Source organism: Mytilus trossulus, chromosome 5, assembly GCF_036588685.1.
Source record: "Mytilus trossulus isolate FHL-02 chromosome 5, PNRI_Mtr1.1.1.hap1, whole genome shotgun sequence".
NCBI classification, from domain to species: domain Eukaryota; kingdom Metazoa; phylum Mollusca; class Bivalvia; order Mytilida; family Mytilidae; genus Mytilus; species Mytilus trossulus.
Window position 1 is genome coordinate 43,509,320 of NC_086377.1, and position 20,396 is coordinate 43,529,715.

Here is a 20,396-nt window from a genome sequence, read left to right on the forward strand (position 1 = left end):
CATACATTGTAGTATGAGTTCGATCAACTTTTATCTTTTGACCATAAAATATTATACTATGAACTTGATCAATTTTCTTCTTTTGACCATCAGACATTTTACTATGAGTTTGGTCAACTTTCCTCTTTTGATTATCAAACATTATACTATGATTTTGATCAACTTTCTTATTTTGATCATCAGACATTATACTATGAGTTTGATAATCTTTCTTTTCTTTTTCATCAAACATTGTAGTATGAGTTTGATCACCTTTCTTCTTTTGACCAACAAACAATATACTAGGAGTTTGGTCAAGTTTCTTCTTTTGACCATCATACATTGTAGCATTGTTTATATCATCTAGCATATATCTTAATCATTAACCCATTTTATCTGTGATTAATTAATTTCACGGCTCTTGATCATTATGCAAAAGGGTGTGTGCGGCTTGTGCATATTCGACATGTTAATCCTAGTCAAAATCCATATAGCTTGCAAACGTCAGACATTATACTCTGAGTGCGAAAATCTACGGCTTGTGACTCTCTGCCATTATACTTCGATTGAAAACTACTACCGTTTTTTAACGTCACACATTATATTCCAAGTTAGAATTAAAACGGTTTGTAAACGTCACACTTATGACATATGTCTATCGATCCCTTTGCAATGTAAAAGGTAAAAAATGGAACATCTATTTCGAGCTTATATGTGACAATGCACTTTTTTCATATATTCCATATACCATTTGGTCGACCCTGGCATATCTGATCAGCTTTAATTTCTATATGTTTTATGTTCTTCAATGATAGAAATAAATATTTTCAAAAAGATGGTAAACACACAATCATAAAAACCAATGAATAAATAACTTTAAGATGTTAGGAAAAAAAAGTAAATCAGAGCGTAATAATCATTAATCGTAATATTTCATTCGACGCTTGATTCGTTTACCAACATTGCAATTCTGTCAAATAATTTTCCTCAATGAGTTTTGATAATTATCATGTACTAATTAGCGTCTGTTTCGGGTATATATAGAATAGTCCACTGAATTTCTATAAGTTTTGAAACAAATGAGTATTTCAAATAAATAATGGTTCCAACGAGTACATTTGTCGTCAGAAATGTTGCCATAGTTTTAGAAAATGGATTGGAGCAAATACTACAGTTATAAAGTTATACATTAAACGATGATGTCATAATTTTATATTCCTCTGATTAATGCAGTAAACTTTGAATAGTTTGTAAATGGTCTAATATTAGCTTTTATTGGTTTCCCTTCATGGGGAATGTCCATCGTTTTACTTTGGTAGGAAACCTTTTTTTTGTCTGCGTCGCTTGCCGTTGTGTCCAGTTGACAGTTGTGGTGTTGGTTGATGTTTGTTCTTTGATGAATTGTTTCATATTTGTAATGATAACCTCATTTTGAAATTTATTCAATTTCTGTTAGTGGCAAGAAAAAATATAACAATTATTGCAATAAGCTAAAAGAAGTATTTTTTCCTTAAACATTCAGGTATAAGATACATAAATTGATATACCTAAGTAGGATTGTAAGTTTTCTTCACAAGCTGTATTTTATAAAAACAAAACAACATAAACTGAACAAAATGACAATGATACATAATTAATAAAAAGCTACTAGCAGTTAATAACAGTCACTGATATGGCAGCTCTAGATCTTAATTTAACTGATTGAAAGATTATGTCTTCATTATATGAATATCAAGTACAATCTCCCCATTAGGGTTTTAGTATTGTACCATCATAAAATATATGGGAAGATCATAACTCATAGTATGACAACAACTAGTTTTATAATAACTGTGTATATTTCCGATGCAAAGTCCCTATAAGGGAATACATATTTAAGCCAAAATAGTCATAGTTCAACAACATAAATTTCATTAGTATACATACTGAAGTCGTCATTATTGAGAACCAATATATCACCTAAATATCATAAAGTATTGATAAATATTTTATCAGATGTTGATTCCATGGATAAAAAAACACAAACTTTTGATTAACTAATATAAACATCCCTTGTGACAAAATATAGACGTTAACACCCTGTTTGTTAAGGGCATACGATACAGTTACGGGGGGAGTTAATGACGTTGCTAACGTAAAATGTTATTTTCGCGACGTCAACTGTGACATATCCGGAAAAGATGTAGTTTTCGACTGTTTTTTATCATTCAAACTGATTTAATTTGAAAAAGAGTTCATGGACCCCATTTAAAACAGCAATTTGATTCATTTTGATGCTCTTCAACTTTGTATTTATTTGGCTTTTTAACTATTTTGATATGAGCGTCACTGATGAGTCTTATGTAGACGAAACGCGCGTCTGGCGTATAAAATTGTAATCCTGGTACTTTTGATAACTATTTACACCACTGTGCCGATGCCACTGCTGGTGGACGTTTCGTCCCCGAGGGTATCACCAGCCAAGTAGTCAGCACTTCGGTGTTGGCATGAATATCAATTATATGGTCATTTTTATAAATTTTATGTTTACAAAACTTCGAATTTTCGAAAAACTAAGGATTTTCCTACCCCAGGAGTAGATTACCTTAGCCGTATTTGGCACAACTTTTGGGAATTTTGGGTCCTCAATGCTCTTCAACTTTGTATTTATTTCGCTTTTTAACTATTTTGATATGAGCGTCACTGATGAGTCTTATGTAGACGAAACGCGCGTCTGGCGTATAAAATTGTAATCTTGGTACTTTTGATTGCAAGGAGATTATGTGACCCAAATTTTATAAAACTGTAAATAGCGCATTTTTTTTAAATTTTGATAAACATGCTGCAAAAAATGACGTTTTTCTCTATTCATTAACATTTGATTAATATGAGTTATTTCTGAATAAAAATTGCATAATTTGTAATGATACTTATAAAAAAACAGAAGTTACCGATTATTTTAACAACAAATAATTTGTGTTTATCTTTTAAAACAAAAAGTTATGTCTTTCTTTCAAAAAAGAAAATATGGACACAAATCTGAATTTTGAGCAAATATACAAAATTTCGACCTCATTTTACTCAAAAAGTAGCACATGAAGGTATATTACATATTTGATTTAATCAGGTAAAAAATAGCCTATATGCAAATTTTCATCAACTTGTAAATACAGGTTCAAAACTGTATCGTATGCCCTTAAGAAATACCTGTACCATGTCAGGAACATAACCGATGTTTTCAAATCGTTAGATGTGTATTAACATGTGTTATTTGAAAGACATTTATATACCTTCGATTATACAAATAGAATAATAAATGGGGTAACTTTTTTGTTCTTGTTACTTGAAATAATTATGAACCACATCATCACACAACGACTTCTGAACATTGGACAGGTGCACACAATTTAAGCGACTTTATACGTTTAAATAGTACCAAACCTTCACCCTTCTCTATATTCAATATCAATTGAAATAGCTTAACTCATTCAACAGACATATTAACAAAATTGAACATACACTGAATAAATTTGATATATGATACAATGTTAATACAAAATCAATACAAAAAGGGATGAATAATTAAAATAACAATATTATTCCGCTATGAAATATTGATATATTTAAAAAAAAAAAAAAACAATAGTTACTTTGGGAAAAAACGCCATTTACCATAGTATAATACACATGTAGAGGTAATTAATTTTATTGTTAGGTATACAGTTTAATGGAGGAGGTAATATTTTTACAAAATAAAAAAAAATGATGTTCAAAGAATAAGTTAAAACGTATAGTAATACCAAACGCTTGTGTATAGACCAGGTATAAACATGAATAACTAAACGTTAAATATCAAAAAGCATTACAAAGAGTAGCAACTTTTACATTTATTGTTTTTTGCAATATCTGTAATCTTAAAAATTATATGCATTCAACATATATTTATTTAGCTTAGTCACACATATTTAAGCCAAAGTAAATACTTTTCGTACTGTGCAATTCTAGAACCATTAATTCAGACTTAATCAGAAAAAACACAAAAGAAAGAAGAACATATATCATACAAAATAGATCCTACATATATAGCAAACATAACAGAATTATTGTGTGCCTTTTACTCCCTGCCTTTCAGTACAAGTGAGAGATTTAGCTAGATATACAACCAGGTTTAATCCACAATTTCTAACAAAATAGAATGCATATGCCAAGTTAGGTTTTTGAAGGTTGTTAGACAGTTAGTTGTTTCTCATTCGTTTGATGTGTTTGAGCTTTTTATTTTCCTGGTAGTTTAGTATTTTGAAATTTTACTTTTGATAGAGAAACACCTTCTGGGTTGTCCTTTATGTTAAAATTGATGCCGATATGTCTTAATGAAATAATTAATTGTCTTAAGTAACAACATTGTACTATATAATGACGTTCATGTTTCAATAAAGATGTCGCTATAAGACGTTGCCCCTGACCCTGTCGCAATTAACCATAGACATGAATATCTGTGAACAAGTGAAACATGTAAAATTTCATGGAATTTAATATAGAATAACATTTTGTATAAAAAATAACAAATGCGATTCTTCATATTACATCACATTATTTGGTGTTATATTATAAAAAAAAGAACTGGTCTTTATTACCAAAAAAAAAACCCAACCGATTCACTAAACAAAACCTCAACATCAGCCGCATACTATGCCTACTTGTATTTAAATTCATTATTTTACAAAACAATTTCTTATATATAAAGTACAGCATAAAATTGCTAAAAAGGGTATAAAGTGCTTAAAATTGGGAAAAAATAGTTTGTGACCATTCAATGTTGTTTTTTAAAGAACAATACACGTTTGTCATTATCTTCTGACACATATTACTGAGTTTAATTCGTACATTCACCTTTCAGTGTACAGACATTTGCGTCCTTATCATACTCTGCAGCAGCACAGGCTGTAATTGTGAAGCACATTATTGTACAATCGATGTAACTGCTCGCTACAGATGTCCCTATGATCGGACTGACAAATCCATACCTGGAATGGCCACATGCATAAGCAGTACTTGATTGACCTACAATAGATATGTTTATCAATTATTAGAAGTATTTTGAGACAATATGGAAACAATATCTTAATATTAGGCACATGCCGTGGATGTCATATCTACCGGTTACATATACACGTAGACTTTGATTACGACTGTTGTCGCATTAACCTTTCAATTTGGTTGAGATATATATTTCGATGAAAAAGAGAGAAAAAAGGGACACTGGCGAGTTTATTTTACTTAAGACATAAATATGTGACATCGTTAATATCTTAATGCAATAGGTTTATAATTTAACTTAACGTCTAACTGTCAAAATTTCATTTAAGTTCAGAACAATGAAATAGGGGGCTTTGATATTATTAAGATATCTTAAATTAATTTATGAATTTACGTCAGTTGCAATGCAAAGGGTACTGCATGTCCTTTTAACTGGAATCGATATTCGAATAATTCCTTTTGATTTTTTTTTAATACTACTCGTTGATAATGCATGATTAAATATACACTAGTGTACCATATCATTGACTGTTCTTATTACCTGATTCATTGGTGCTGTTCACCTGGTCGCCGTTAACATCTACTTCACGAATTGTAAGGGATTCCATATCCTTACATTTAATTCTGACGAACCTCCCTCTTGTGTTAGGTTGGCACGCTAAAGTGATGTTCTCGCTAGATGTGGCCTGATAGTTACAGTGAAATATATCTTCTTCATCTAAACCGTTCCCATTAGTACATGTACATGCTGGCATGATCACTTCGACATCAATGATTTTCAGTTGTTCAGCTAAAAGATATGCAAGTCTTAGAGCAAGTTTATAATTTAGGAATAAATAGGAATTCATTATGTTAGATGATTACTTGTATGTCAAGTATCTACAAATTGCAATTGACTTGAGACTTTGTGTTCGTTGATACAAGTTCCCACTATTTTTCTTCAGTAAATTTATGTTTTTCTTAATAATTTTGATATGATTAATAACCAGTTTTTCTTCCATATTAGTATTATTATCTTTATTATTTGAGTAGCAATAATAGCATACATGAAAGGTCGTCTGTTGCACAAATACGTTTACGTGATAAATAATGCGATAAGATACACATTTTTTTTTCTTTTCATTTGTATAATAACAAAAATGTTCAGTCAAATACGTCCTCCATTTTAAGAGTATATTATTATTGGTCGTTGTTGATTCTCTTATATATATGGACACTGTACATGTAGTTGCTTCTGTATTTTTTACAGCCTCTACAGTTTCAGTTGATATTCCTGTTAACAATGAAATCATTGATGTTCTAGAAATCAGCCGAATATAACAAAAAAGAATAGACAATAACTATATAGTTGAAAAACAAAGGCCTTGACAAAAAACAAAACAAATGGAGTTTACCCTCACATTCAAGGTTGTCATAAGATGCACAAAATACCTAAAGGTTATTCCATTAGGGTCGACTCATTTTCATATTCTACTTATGTAACTAAATTTAAGGCAAGAATAGGTCTAGAGATGAAAATTCTAAAATCTGATCGGGAGCACACAAATAAAAATAATAATAAAAAATTAACAGGATTATAATTAAGTACGCCAGCTGCTCGTTTCGTGTACATAAGACTCATCAGTGACGCTCGGATCAAAATACTTTTAAGTACAAAGTAGAAGAACATTGAGGACCCAAATTTCCCAAATAATTGTGAAAAATACGGCTAAAGTAATCTATTTATAGAATAAAAAAATCTTAGTTTTTCCAAACAATTCAATGTTTTGCAACATTGCCATTTTGAGCGCTATTTTCAACTTAGTGGAGATTCAGCAACGGACCTGTTACTAAAGGGTAAATTTATAAAATGCAATCAATCATGCATCACTACATCAATAATTTTAGTTTTAATTTTTTTTATTATCTTTTTTATTGTTATTGTAGTACTTATATCATTACATTTTAGTAGGTATTGCAATGGTTATGTATCCAAGACAGAAACCTTTCAATAGAGTAATAGACATTAAAGATACAAACAGATGTAAAACGATGTACATTTCTATTAAGATTTGTCATAGAAGTGTAAGATATCAGCTAAAGTGTTTTTACACTATTTATATGCCCTGACAAAAAAGAAAATGCTATGTCAACATGGGTCATACCTGTTGTTTCTTGTGTTGATGTCTCAGTCCACATAGGTGAAATATAATTATTTGCATTTCCAGATGTGGTACTGGATTCATCATGTGTAGTAAAAGGCGTGAAGTTTGTAGAAAATGACGAGGATGTGTCGCTAGTTATCATGTTCATGAACTCTGTCATCGCTGAGACTCTTGTAGACACAGCTGTTGCACTAGTCTCTTGGATATTTTTCCCGGTGGTCACAGTTTCAGTTGTTCGATCTGTAAATAATGTTGCTTTTTAAAACTAAACGATATACCAACAAAACAAAAGATAATATTGATCAAAGAAAATCAGTATCTTTGCCAATAATGAAAAGTTGAAAAATAAAACAAAGGAGCCAAACCCTTCGGTAAGGATTGATATTATGAGCATGTTAATCATGCACGCTGTCTCAGTAGAAAAGAAACTGTAACAGTTGCCTTGCCTCAAATGAATTGTGTTTAACAGTTGAATTGCTTGAAATACGAATTCTATTTTAAAAGTTGCATTGCCTAAAATACATTTTTTCAGTACATAATTCATACAGTACGCATAGCTTTAAAAAGTAAAATTGTACAGTTTTGTTTATCATATAAAGAGGGAAGGTTAAATCTCTCTTCAAGAGCTGTGTCTGTAAGATTATAAATGCATACTTTATTGGAGACAATGAGTTAACAACATAGAAACTACTGAACAAATCCCCTAAGGTTATACAAATATTTTTTTAATTAATAAAATATACGAATAGAACGATGTGGTATGAGCTGCAGAGCTAGCGTTTAACGCGCTAATGTACAACAGTTGAACTAGCTCGAATTGAAATAAAAAATACTTTCGAGTAGTTACAATTTAATTGTCAATAGTTATATCTTGATAGTAAAACTACCTTCAAATCTTCATTATCAATATCCCAAAATAGATTGCAACACGCAAACAAATGTACTATAGACAATACAACCTGTGTAATGTCATTGTATTGATACTTGATCAATACACAATGATACTTGAAAAAAACCTATTTAGAATTGAAAGTATTGTAATAAATCGTTCATACAAAAAGTCGTTAGGTTTATCTAACGAGTTATAAAATCAACGGTACCAATTTTGTTGCACCAGATGCGCATTTCGACAATACATGTCTCTTCAGTGATGCTCGTGGCCAAAATATTTGAAATCCAAAGCTTATATAAAAGATGAAGTGTTCCTCACAGCATAAAACATATTCTTCAAAATATTGTATGGACACTGTTTTTACAAAAATTGACGAAGTTGAAGTGCAATATCATATATCTATGGGTTAGGATTATTCCGATAGTATGCCTGTTAAAACTAACTCATTTAAGACACTTTATTGGATGATAGTTCTGTCTCTTTAAATACAAGCAACTTTGACATTACTTAATTTCTTCAAAATACCACAGCTTCATAAAGCATTCATAGAAGTTACAATCTAGGTTCAAAGATCAGAATTTTATCAATTTTACTGAAGTCTATATGTACTGCGAATCACATATACAAAAATAAAAGTTTAACTATAACTGACACAGAAATTGGTCATATCTTGCTTATATAGTTGGTGAACCGGCCGAACACGCTATGTGGCTTCGAGAAAAAACAGGTTGTATCGAAAGCAAAGGCCGAATGGTAATTTCGACCTCCGCAAAATATTAAAAACAAATATTTTCATACTTCATTTGTTGTCATAACATCACCTTCATTAAATTAGCGTCCACAATATGTACTTGTTAGATGGATCTCATTGATGCGTGTGCAATACAACTGTTTATAAATATATTGACAAATTACTATTTGTCTTTAAGATTTATCTCATGACTATTTAATGAAGTAGCTAAAACAACGTGAAATTCATCTTAATTTGGATATCGAATAATACATCTGGAAAGAATCTGGATATGTAATACTATTTCATGGTATTGTTAGTGCCGTCTGTATCTTGATATTCTTCCGTATGTTTAATAATATTTGTGAAATTTATCTCATAATAAGACATCCGGCACACTGTAGTTTCTGCTATAAGCAACACGACGGGTGCCACCTGTGCAGCAACTGACATCACCCCTAGTGTTTGGTGGCATCGTGTTACTTCAACGTTCTGTGATGTGTCCTATGTACTATTGTTTGTCTCTTTGTCTTTTTCATTTTCAATCGTAGCGTTGTCAGTTTATTTTCGATATATAAGTTTGACTGTCCCTCTGGTATCTTTCGTCCCTCTTTTATTAGAGTTTAAATACAGTTAGCCTAAATAACGTTTGAATGGAACATTTATTGAATATAGACATGTCAATGAAAGATTTACGTGGTTCTCCCCTTGATTTGAATTAAGGACTCGTGCGTAGCATATTTGTATGTATTTTGTCAGAACAATATAAGTTCGAAAAATTGCAAGGATTTATTTCGTTAAACTTAAAACTAATTAATCGTATTTTCAAAACCTTATAAAGAAAACTACACTTAACGTAAGACGTGTTAAAATTGTTGAGCTAGTCACAATCCCAAAACTAAAGTTTAAAGACGAGGTCAACATCGTTACAATTGCTGTTTTTTAAGACATAAGTTAAAGATTTATTGGCATATTTCTATGACTTTAAAAGTACTAGAAAACAATCAGGATATACATTAAACAAAACATTGACTATTTATTTTATCTATTAAGATTATTAATAGAGCTCAACTGCCATAAAAAAAGTATACTCCCACTAATATTGTACAGTGTGGTTTGCACTCATGAGGTAAATAATGTGGTTAGAGATTTTTCCTTAAGTTTAATATTATTCCTAGAGCTCAACTGTCATATAAAAGTATACTCCCACTAATATTGTACAGTGTGTTTTGCACTCATGTGGTAAAGGTTTGATCGATTAATGTGTTATTTTCATTTAATCAGGAGCTGTGGTGAAAAAGAACTGACAGAACATTTTTCCAAAATTTTACAAAGTTGATAAATATTGTGTTTGAAGTTTCTCTCTGTAATTCAGTTAAAACTTGTGCCTTGATTTATAAAAAAAAAGGTTTATAGAATATTTTGTAATGTATTTAAGACAGCGACTCTATAACCTATAACAATGTATTAGTACATTCTTAAAATGTACACGTTCTGTGATATTCACCTATTGTTGAGACAGTAAGCAGATTATAATCAAAATTGTGGTCATATCCTCCACAAATGTCTTCATTGTTACCTGGACATCTATAAGTACATTCATTATCAGCAACTTTGTCAAACGCAGACGGTTCCGTTTTCCCACAATAGCAATATCTGACCTGCAATATAAAAAATAATGACAATACAAATGAAGTCATATATATCAAAGTCATGGTCTTACTCAGGGAACTAATGAAACTACAACTTTAGTGTTACTGTGAAAGTACTTTTATTCGTGGGGTACCAATTTTCGTGGTTTTCGTGGATGACTTTATCCACGAATTTAAGTGTCCAACGAAATAAAACAACCAATAAGCAAATCAAGACATGGGGAGATCCCCGTCGATAGGTTTGAATACTGATATGATCTAGAGAATATATTGAATAACGCCAAATCTAAGAATTCTTTAATAGCAGTCATAGAACTACAACCGCATGCATAATTATACCCATTTAACCTTTAATACCTAAACTGTACAACTTTTGATCTTTTAATTATCTCACAAATATTTTTGATCGATAAAAGTCAGATTTCCAGTATTGATATGCTAGTATGATAAAGTGTTCATTTTATATCCTCGTAGTTCTCGTACATATTATAATTTCATGCCGGGTTTGATTTTGATAAGAATTATTTGACAATTCAAGATATGTTAATAGTATTTGTTTATGTTACTGTTTTCTTTAGGTGACATGTTTATGGCCTAATTAACGGTTCAATGGTCTTTAATCTGTTGATCACTTTATCATGAGTTAATTAGTGTCATCACTACGATTTACACGGATCAATGTTTACTTTGCAATTTCCTCAATCCAGACTAAATGTAACCTGTCCTTAATTTTATTTTTTTTTATTTCTAGAAAACTAAAATCCACGAATTTAAAAGCCCACGAATATGTAAGTTTTCCTCAAACCACGAAAATTGATACCCACGAATTAAAGTACTTTCACAGTATACAAAGTTCATAGCAAAATAAGATAAAATATACCTATGTTTAAATCGATATGTTTGACGTTTTTATTCCTCTTATTGTAAAAACTGTTGACATTTCTACATTTTAAAATAAAACTTGTGTTGAATATAGCATTAGTCATTTTTGTTTGATGTAGATGAGTGAATAAAGAACAAGAAAACACGTTCAAATTGATATTTATTTTCATGAACAAGCTTTATTCGGTCCAAGTATGGTAGAAATCCCAGATTTTTAAGAAAGTTATTACAATTTCAGAATCTTTAATCTCAGAGGTAATATTAATGGACGCCGCCGTCGCCGCCGTCGATGACGGAACGTAGGATTATTATTTCTCGCTTTTTCGACAATAGTCGAAGGCTCGACAAAAACAAAGACTATCAACATTTTGTAATATGTTACAAATAAAGGCAACAGTAGTATACCACTATTACTGTTTATAATAGTTAGATTGTATCCAGTAGTATGTGAAAAATAAATATTTCAAAAAGGGTCGAAAGATGTTCCAATAAAATATAAAATTCTTTTATTTGTAGGTCACTTTACACATGTTATATGACTACATACTAGGTATATTTAATTTGTTCATGTATAAGCAAGCAGTGTTCGAAACACAATTATATTATTGTTTTGATCTGATTTTAAGTCAATCGACCCTTTTATATTCAAAACATATCTTCGGATTTCTTGAAATTTGATTCATACAGAAACAAAACATCAAATGAATGAAATATGTGATGGTCTCAGTGTAGTTGAAAATCCTGACACCCCTAGATTCCTGCTATAAAATTATTTGGTTGACAATTGTCAAGGCTGAGAAAGTATCGTGTGACTGTTTTAAATATTGCATTGTCAATCTTAAATTTCGTTTGGATGAAGAAATGAATGTTTAGCCCGAATCAGCGTGCTGCAAATGTCAAGCTTTATTTTTGAAATTGTAGTCACATTTATCTACTTGTATCCTTCAAGGCTTTCTGAGATAACTTTTTCCTAGGATGTGCGATCATGTATTACAGTTTATGAAATGTTTGTTATGTTTTATCTTGTTCACAACATGTGATGCATGGAAAAGTCCTATGGTAGGCTCGTACGTCTTAAATTTCACAGAACGTCATTGTCAGAACACTGACAACACAATATAAAGAAATGAACAGGTTATAATATTCATGCGTTAGGAGAGTTTTCTGGATAAACAATCTTTAGAAACAAGCTTTATAAGCCAATGATGAAAAATTAATGGAAAGCTAAATGGAAAATTAAAGAACCTATTTAATAGTTCTAAGGTCGTTTTGCCTGGGTTAGAGGAAGCATTAGTTGCATTATAATAAAAAAAAATTAAATGTTGAATATCAGCTTTGATTAATACATTAATTTTTTTTTATTAAAAGTACATTTTTACGCTGACAGCAGCATAACATCGCGAGAGAAAGGGTTCCGATTTTTGTATAACATGTATTCCTTTTCAGTTATCGTCATTATAAAATATTTTTTTCTTTGTTCATATCTTTATCCATTTTAATACTTTTGCAGATAATATATGTTTAAACTAAATTATGGCTTTTTTTAATTGTTCATATCGTCCTTTTCTCATTATTTAAAACTTTATGCACCAGTATTTAGGTTATGTTCGGTAATTGTTCCGTTTTTGACTATCGTACCATTCTCATTTTCATAGTAATAATAGCATTTGCAAAAGCTATTTTCTATTATATTTAACTATTGAAACAATTGTAATGGGATTTATGACCGTTCTGTGTTGTTGCATACCCGAAATGTGATTGTTCAAGTTCCAATTTTATGACTATTTTTCATTTACTAGTATTGATTTCGTGTTTTTGACAAATTATGCATACAAAGCCTATAGAAAAAAAAATAATTCGCTGACTTAAAATATTGGTTCACTTGTACCCACGAAAGTCAAGGAAATTGGTATCCAACGAACTTTAATGTTAAATCCCGCACAGTATCAAATATCTTTTTTTTTTTTAAATATACCCTTCCAATATCTTCATGAAAGAGTGCTGCTTTTTTTAATTAACAGCTACAGATAGAATTAGATAGTTTCAAATGCTCTCGAAATCCAAAAAAAAGAAAACTATAATATTTCAACCGGGGTTATTATAATTTGACAAACAAGCATTTCCTACCGAAAATTTTTGGTAACAAATGTCCCCCGAAGAAAATAGAAAGCTTTCACAGAAAAGATAAATTTGTAAGGTATCTTCAAAAAAATCGAGAAAGGCCTGGCAATGAGCAAACGGTTAGTGCAGTGAACAAGACATACTCAATGATAAAATGTGAACGTCACTTCGCAATTTCCATGACTAAAATGTTATCGATAACTTTATTATGCTATGCATGTTAGAGCTTTGTATTTATCTAGCCATACTTTGTTTTAAATCCCGAATCAATAATCATTCATTTAAACCTCCAATTTCAAACTTGACCAAGATCTTGAAACTTGAATATTGTATCTTATAAATGTATATAGAATTAAGCTTCAGTGTTTCAATAGATGAATATTTTCTCCGGCATGTGCAACGCTGTTTTAAGGTTAGTAAGTATATAATATGTGCAAAATGAAAGATTCCAGATTAATTGTCATTATGTTAAAAAATGTCGAAACACAAACATCAGAACACTTTTTTCATCCACAAAATATCATGTTGTATGTCAGCATTGAACAATGCAGTTGCGATATACATCACTGACAAAATGACGAATAATGAGTACAAGCAAGATTTCAAACGCATAGATTAAATAGTTTAACATTGTACGTACATATTGATTGATTTCAATATAGCCAAGGTTATGGACTATCAGCGGATCAGTGCTTATAGTAATGCTGGTGTATTTTGTTTCCTGTTGTAAGGTTAACGTTATTATATGTTAAGGTCAAATACACTGAATTAATGAGTCATGTGCATGAACGATTAATGTGCAACAGTTATTTAACGCAACATATTCTTACCCGTGTTCCACTATATTGATATTTTGCATCAGCTTCTTTACAGTTGTTTTTACACCGACTGTTATCATTTTGGGAAGAAGACTGTATGGTGTCCCATAATTCTTCCCTTCTATAACATGATGCAGAATCTAAAACAAAAGAAAATGTTAATGTCAAAGTGATACATTAAAATGTAAGATGTTTTTGTCCTGTTGTGAAGTTGCATTCATATATGAACATGGCAATAGAAGGCTGACAATCCATTATGTATATATAGTGGAAGATATTAACAAGCAAAATCGACAGAAATATGCAAATGATGATACAAGCATGAAAATAAGCACGAAGCATTATTAGTATATATTTTTTATGATTAAACTGCTGACCATGAAAACAAAATCTTTTTTTCAAGATGGCCATGACTTTAAAAAAAAAATGACTGTTTTTTCCAGTTCTAAGTACATTTTTCAGGAGACATTATTCTTTGAACTGCTTTTACTGAAACAAATTATCAGGTTTGGTGGCTGCATTCCCTTTATGTGACGTAAATGATAGAGTTAAATATATGACTGATTTTTAATGATGTTATAAATTGGTTTGATAATATTTTTTAAAGTTATGAAACAAATGCGTTTATCAATTTTGCGCATGCAAAAACTATTTATAGACATACAGAGTAATTTGCACCCACTACCAGGGCATACCGATGTATATCGTAGTTCATCTAGACGAGGATTTGAATGTCGTAAACATATCTTGATCGTCATTTGATTCCTCTTAAAATATATGCTCTTCTATTCAAGTAAGTGTTACTTCTATGATGCCAGTGTTTGAACACACACCCATTCAGTTGAATTGTTCAAGCATTCGATAGATAAGGTGAAAAACGTGGTTAACTTACAAAATCCCGGCCAAATACAATTATAGCTGCAGGTCACGCTCCTTTAGTATTGGCTAAGCAAATTCATTGGGAATGGCCAAATTTGTACTAAGAAGATACGTTTATCGTAATGTTTGGTGGATAGTTCATTAAAATGGCTTGTTTAAAATTTGTTGGTGATATAGTGCATGAAAGTGGATGGACTTGTGCTTTCACTGAAGCGGATATTGCAACACCCTGAACGTCATATTAGATTTATGTATATTCAAATGTACCTAGGACTAGACATGCGCATCAGATAACTGCGTGTGTTTTGCTTGAATCATAAATGTCTTCACGCAGAAAATAAAGCTCATGAATCCGTGTCGTTCGATTATGTGTAAGGCAAGAGAGTCATCTCGACCGACCACATTTTAATTTTTGACGTTCAATTATGAATCTATAAGAACTTCTTGTGCTTTCGGTAGTTCGCACGTATCGTATTTCACAAACAGTGTAAATAAAGCATGACAACGTATTTTTTTGGTTCAGATCGTATTAATTATACTCGATGACTACTAATCCATCTCCGAGAAATTGCTTTTATTTACGAACATCACCCACAAGGTGGCATTGGGATTTGCAAATGGTAGTGTCAATGAACGTAAGACCAACAAGTTGTTTTCTTATATATCAATTGATCAGGCGCACAAACAGAATAATGCAGTAGTAAAGGGCGATGTTTGTTCCACTAAAGATCCGCTTGAGACGATGGATTGATTAAAGTCGGTAGACTGGTAGATGAATTTAAACGATCTAGTGGTTTGAGTCATTTTAAAATAGATGAACGACATCATGAAAACTCTTCGAAACATAAAAGGATTTCTTTGAAAAGTACCAAAGGCTTTCTAAAATGCTGAACGAGTTTGGAAATCCATTTTTCCTTTTTCTAGAACAGCTGTCAGATTTATACAAAATTGATTCTTTTAATGAAATTGTTTACTCGAAGGTAGGTGAGATATGTATATGTACTCCAATATATTGGGTCCGAACAATCCGAAAATCTTTTGATGCAAATGCAAAACGACGGAGAACCGTCTTTGTATAACCAGATAAAAAAAGAACTTTCTCCTACCATAGCCGTTAAAGAAACTAAAAATATCTTTGTCAAAACACAAAGCTGAAGAACATGAAACGTGATTGCTTATCATTTCATGAAAGTAGACATTTTGACTTGGAAGATGTCTTTATAAACGAAAACCAAATTACTCTGAGGGTGTCATTTTAAGCAGTGTTATTTGATCGCAGCAAATGGGTACACTTGAAACATTGTGCTAATTGCTAATTATAACTATATAAAGCCAAAATTATATTTTAATTGATGAAATGTATGTGTTATAATTCGTCTATAGGTATCAATATCAACGATATCGACGATATAGACTTGATATAAATATTCTTATTTCTTCGTGTATTGCTTTGAATCGTCTTTTTTGTCTATTTCTTAAAGTAGTGTTGATATTGACGATATCACATTTGAATTTCCCTGGAAATGGGAATCAATAATTCTGCATTTTAAACAAATTTCAAACAACTGTCGACTTATTCTTGAATATGTTGTCGATGCCGTCGATATTAACATTTGAATTTGCATTGTAATGAGCAGCATCCATTCTTCACTATGTATAGAATATACATTGTAATCATCTTAAACTCATCTCAAATTGCTACTCGATTTTGACAATTTGAAATGAGCTTTTGTATTTAATTTTTAATTTTAAATATTTTCTTCACAATATGCTCACTTTTTATGAAAAGTGTAGATTTTTCGAAGTCCATCTCGCAATATCAACATTTAAAATTCCTTCAAAATTTATACATCAATAAATACATTTGTAGCATTTCAGTTGTTGTTATCCCGCTTATTGATATATGTACGTTTAAAAACCAAAATTCGACCACCTCAATTTAATGTCAATATCAACTTTGAAAGCTTAAACATCTCGATATTATCAACATGCTTGATTTCTTGATAGGCATTATATTTGTTACGTTCGGGGGACATGTTTTTCAACAGACTGTCGGCATCCCAATGGGAACAAACTGTGCCCCTCTACTTGCCGACTTGTTTCTTTATTATTTTGAGGCTGACTTCATGCAGGAACTTCTTACTAGGAAGAAAGATAAGAAGTAAGCAATATCCTTTAACTCTACTTTCCGCTATACAGATGGCGTTCTTTCACTAAACAATTAAAATAATTTGGTAACTATGTGGAACACATCTATCTCATCGAATTGGAGATAAAGGATACTACAGATACAGTTAAGTCGGCTTCATATCTTGACTTACATCTAGAAATTGAAATGAGGGTCGGTTGAAAACAAAACTTTACGACAAAAGAGATGATTCTAGCTTTCCAATTGTGAACTTTCCATTTCTAAGTAGCAACATTTCGGCAGCAGTTGCATACAGATGGATGCAGTCCTAACCTGTACAGCAAGTTAACTTGATAACCAGTCATTTGGACTGGTCAAAGTTAACCTGTGACCGAACTTAGGACTGCTCTGACCAGTCCTAGGACCAAAATCTAGTTAACTTGAAAAGCGGACTTGGTCCTAGGACTGTTTTTATGTCTGCCAAAACATTAACTTGGAAACAGGTCCGCTATTGATATAAGTTAACTTCGGAACCAGTCCTGTCATAAAGTTATCTTCGAAACCATTCCTGCCACAGAGTTAACATAAGTTAACTTTTGCTTTGACAAATCCGATGAAAACCAGACCTGTCCGCAAGTTAACTTTTGGCTGGTCTGCTCAACACTAAGTTAACTTGTAACCAGGACCGCTCTATACGATTTAAAAAAAAATAATTTTAATATCTTTGTTTCGTAGTGTTAACATCGAAATAAAGTAAAATTAATACTTCCGTTTTATAAACAGTATTTTAAAAATACAAAATGAATTAGTTAAAAATTAAGTACGCATAAAACTTGCTTGTAACACAAATTTATCTGTGATCTGACTATCTATCAATTATAAAAAGGATCTTGGTTACAATGATAACGGGCACTAAATATATATATTCCAACATCAAATTCAACCATATTTGCACTTTATTATGTATATCTTTGGAAAGAAGTATAATTGATGTTAGTTGTATACGTCCTTGTTAGTAATACATCCTTGAACTATGCAGTCACAATCTGCAATAGTTTAATTCATTTACACACATGACTACAAATTTTTGTTCACATAAATTTCGGGTGCCAGCATGTCCTCCTTTTATTCAAAACATTGATACGTAACAAAATTTCAGTAGTTTTGATACCTCATGCTGACTAGTACATCAAAATTATTTGACCGCATTGACCAAAACTGACAATAAGTGCACTTTAAATTTTAAATCTATATACCCGCATAGTAAAAAAGCCATATTTTATGTATAATACAATGAACAGCGATATTCCAATATAATAAGAACAAATTTTTGTTCTCATAAATTTAGGGTGCAAGCATGTCCTCTTTTTACTCAAAATATTGATATATGTTACAAAATTTCAGTAGTTTTGATACGTCATGCTGACCTTACAACAAAATTATTTGACCGCATCGACAAAAACTGACCATACGTGCACTTTAATTTGTAAATCTATATACCCTGCATAGTAAATCAGCCATATTTTTTATGTCAGGATTCAATGCATGATACAATGGAAAGCAATATTGCAATATAATAAGAACAAATTTTTGTTCGCATACATTAAGGGTGCCAGCATGTCTGCTTTTTACTCAAAATACTGATACGTAACAAAATTTCAGTAGTTTTGAAACCTAATGCTGACTTGTACAACAACATTATTTGACCGCATTGACCAAAACTGACCATATGCGAACTTTAATTTGTAAATCTATATACCCGCATAGTATATCAGCCATATTTTTTATGTCAGGATTTAATGTATATTGCAATGAATAGCAATATTCCAATATAATAAGAACAAATTTTTGTTCGCATAAATTAAGGGTGCCAGCATGTCTGCTTTTTACTCAAAATACTGATACGTAACAAAATTTCAGTAGTTTTGAAACCTCATGCTGACTTGTACAACAAAATTATTTGACCGCGTTGACCAAAACTTACCATATGTGAACTTTAATTTGTAAATCTATATATCTGCATAGTAAATCAGCCATATTTTTTATTTCAGAATTCAATGTTAATACAATGAACAGCAATATTCCATTATAATAAGAACAAATCTTTGTTTGCATAAATTTAGGGTGCCAGCATGTCCTCTTTTTACTCAAAATACTGATACGTAACAAATTTTCAGTAGTTTTCATACCTCAAGCTTACTTGTGCAACAAAATTATTTGACCGCATTGACCAAAACTGACCATATGTGAACTTTAAATTGTAAATCTATATACCCGCATAGTTAATCAGCCATATTTTTAATGTTGGGATTCAATGTACAATTATAATCTACAGCAATATTGCAATATAATAACAATTTAGTTTTGTTCGCATAATTTTAGGATACCAGCATGTACTCCTTTTATCTAAAATATTGATACGTAACAAAATTTCAGTAGTATTCATACCTCAATCTGACTTGTACAACAAAATCATTTGACCGCGTTGACCAAAACTGACCATATGTGACATATGGATATCACTAAGGTTCCCGTAAAATTTGGATGTCATCAAACAAAATATCTGACGCCACAATTGAAAAGTGATTGTTGTATGCGTCAAATGTTCAATTGGCTGGGTCAGCCGGGATTAGCTATAACTTGTATTCAGACATGTCAGTGTTGGTACTTTGATGATGCGGAATAATGGTTTTGTTTTACATTCCATCATGAACTACTATACATATGAAGTGACTGTTATTTTGAATAAAGATATAAAATGCTGACACTCTCATTTTATATGCGGATTTTTTTTGGCATTTATATAGTTTCCCAATATTATTGATTACATGTACATTTATGGTCCTACTAAAAACTCCTGATATCAAATATATGGCTGATTTACTATGCAGGTATATAGATTTACAAATTAAAGTTCACATATGGTCAGTTATCCCGTGAATATTGCTCCGAAGCGTTGGACAACCTTTCTATCCGCCTTCTAATAGTAATAAAAAAAAACACTCTATGTGATTGTATAGGCATTTTGTTTTATTTCTTTAAGAATACATGTATATCAAATAAAAAAAAAGAGAATTTGTATAATATCTAGTAAAGTCTATAGCGAGTAAATAATAAATGATATCTGTGGAAAAACAATGCGAATGTTGTTTACG

General features: G+C 31.1%; 1 protein-coding gene across 1 annotated transcript; it reads right to left on the minus strand.

The window, feature by feature from the left end:
• Positions 1 to 4,831: 4,831 nt before the first annotated feature.
• Positions 4,832 to 14,992, minus strand: LOC134717973 (uncharacterized). Its single transcript, XM_063580473.1, has 6 exons — positions 14,899 to 14,992; positions 14,247 to 14,374; positions 10,269 to 10,422; positions 7,140 to 7,379; positions 5,537 to 5,785; positions 4,832 to 5,019 (listed from the first exon to the last, which is right to left on the minus strand). The coding sequence occupies exons 1-6, from the start codon at positions 14,990 to 14,992 to the stop codon at positions 4,832 to 4,834; spliced, it is 1,053 nt and encodes a 350-aa protein (XP_063436543.1).
• Positions 14,993 to 20,396: the final 5,404 nt, after the last annotated feature.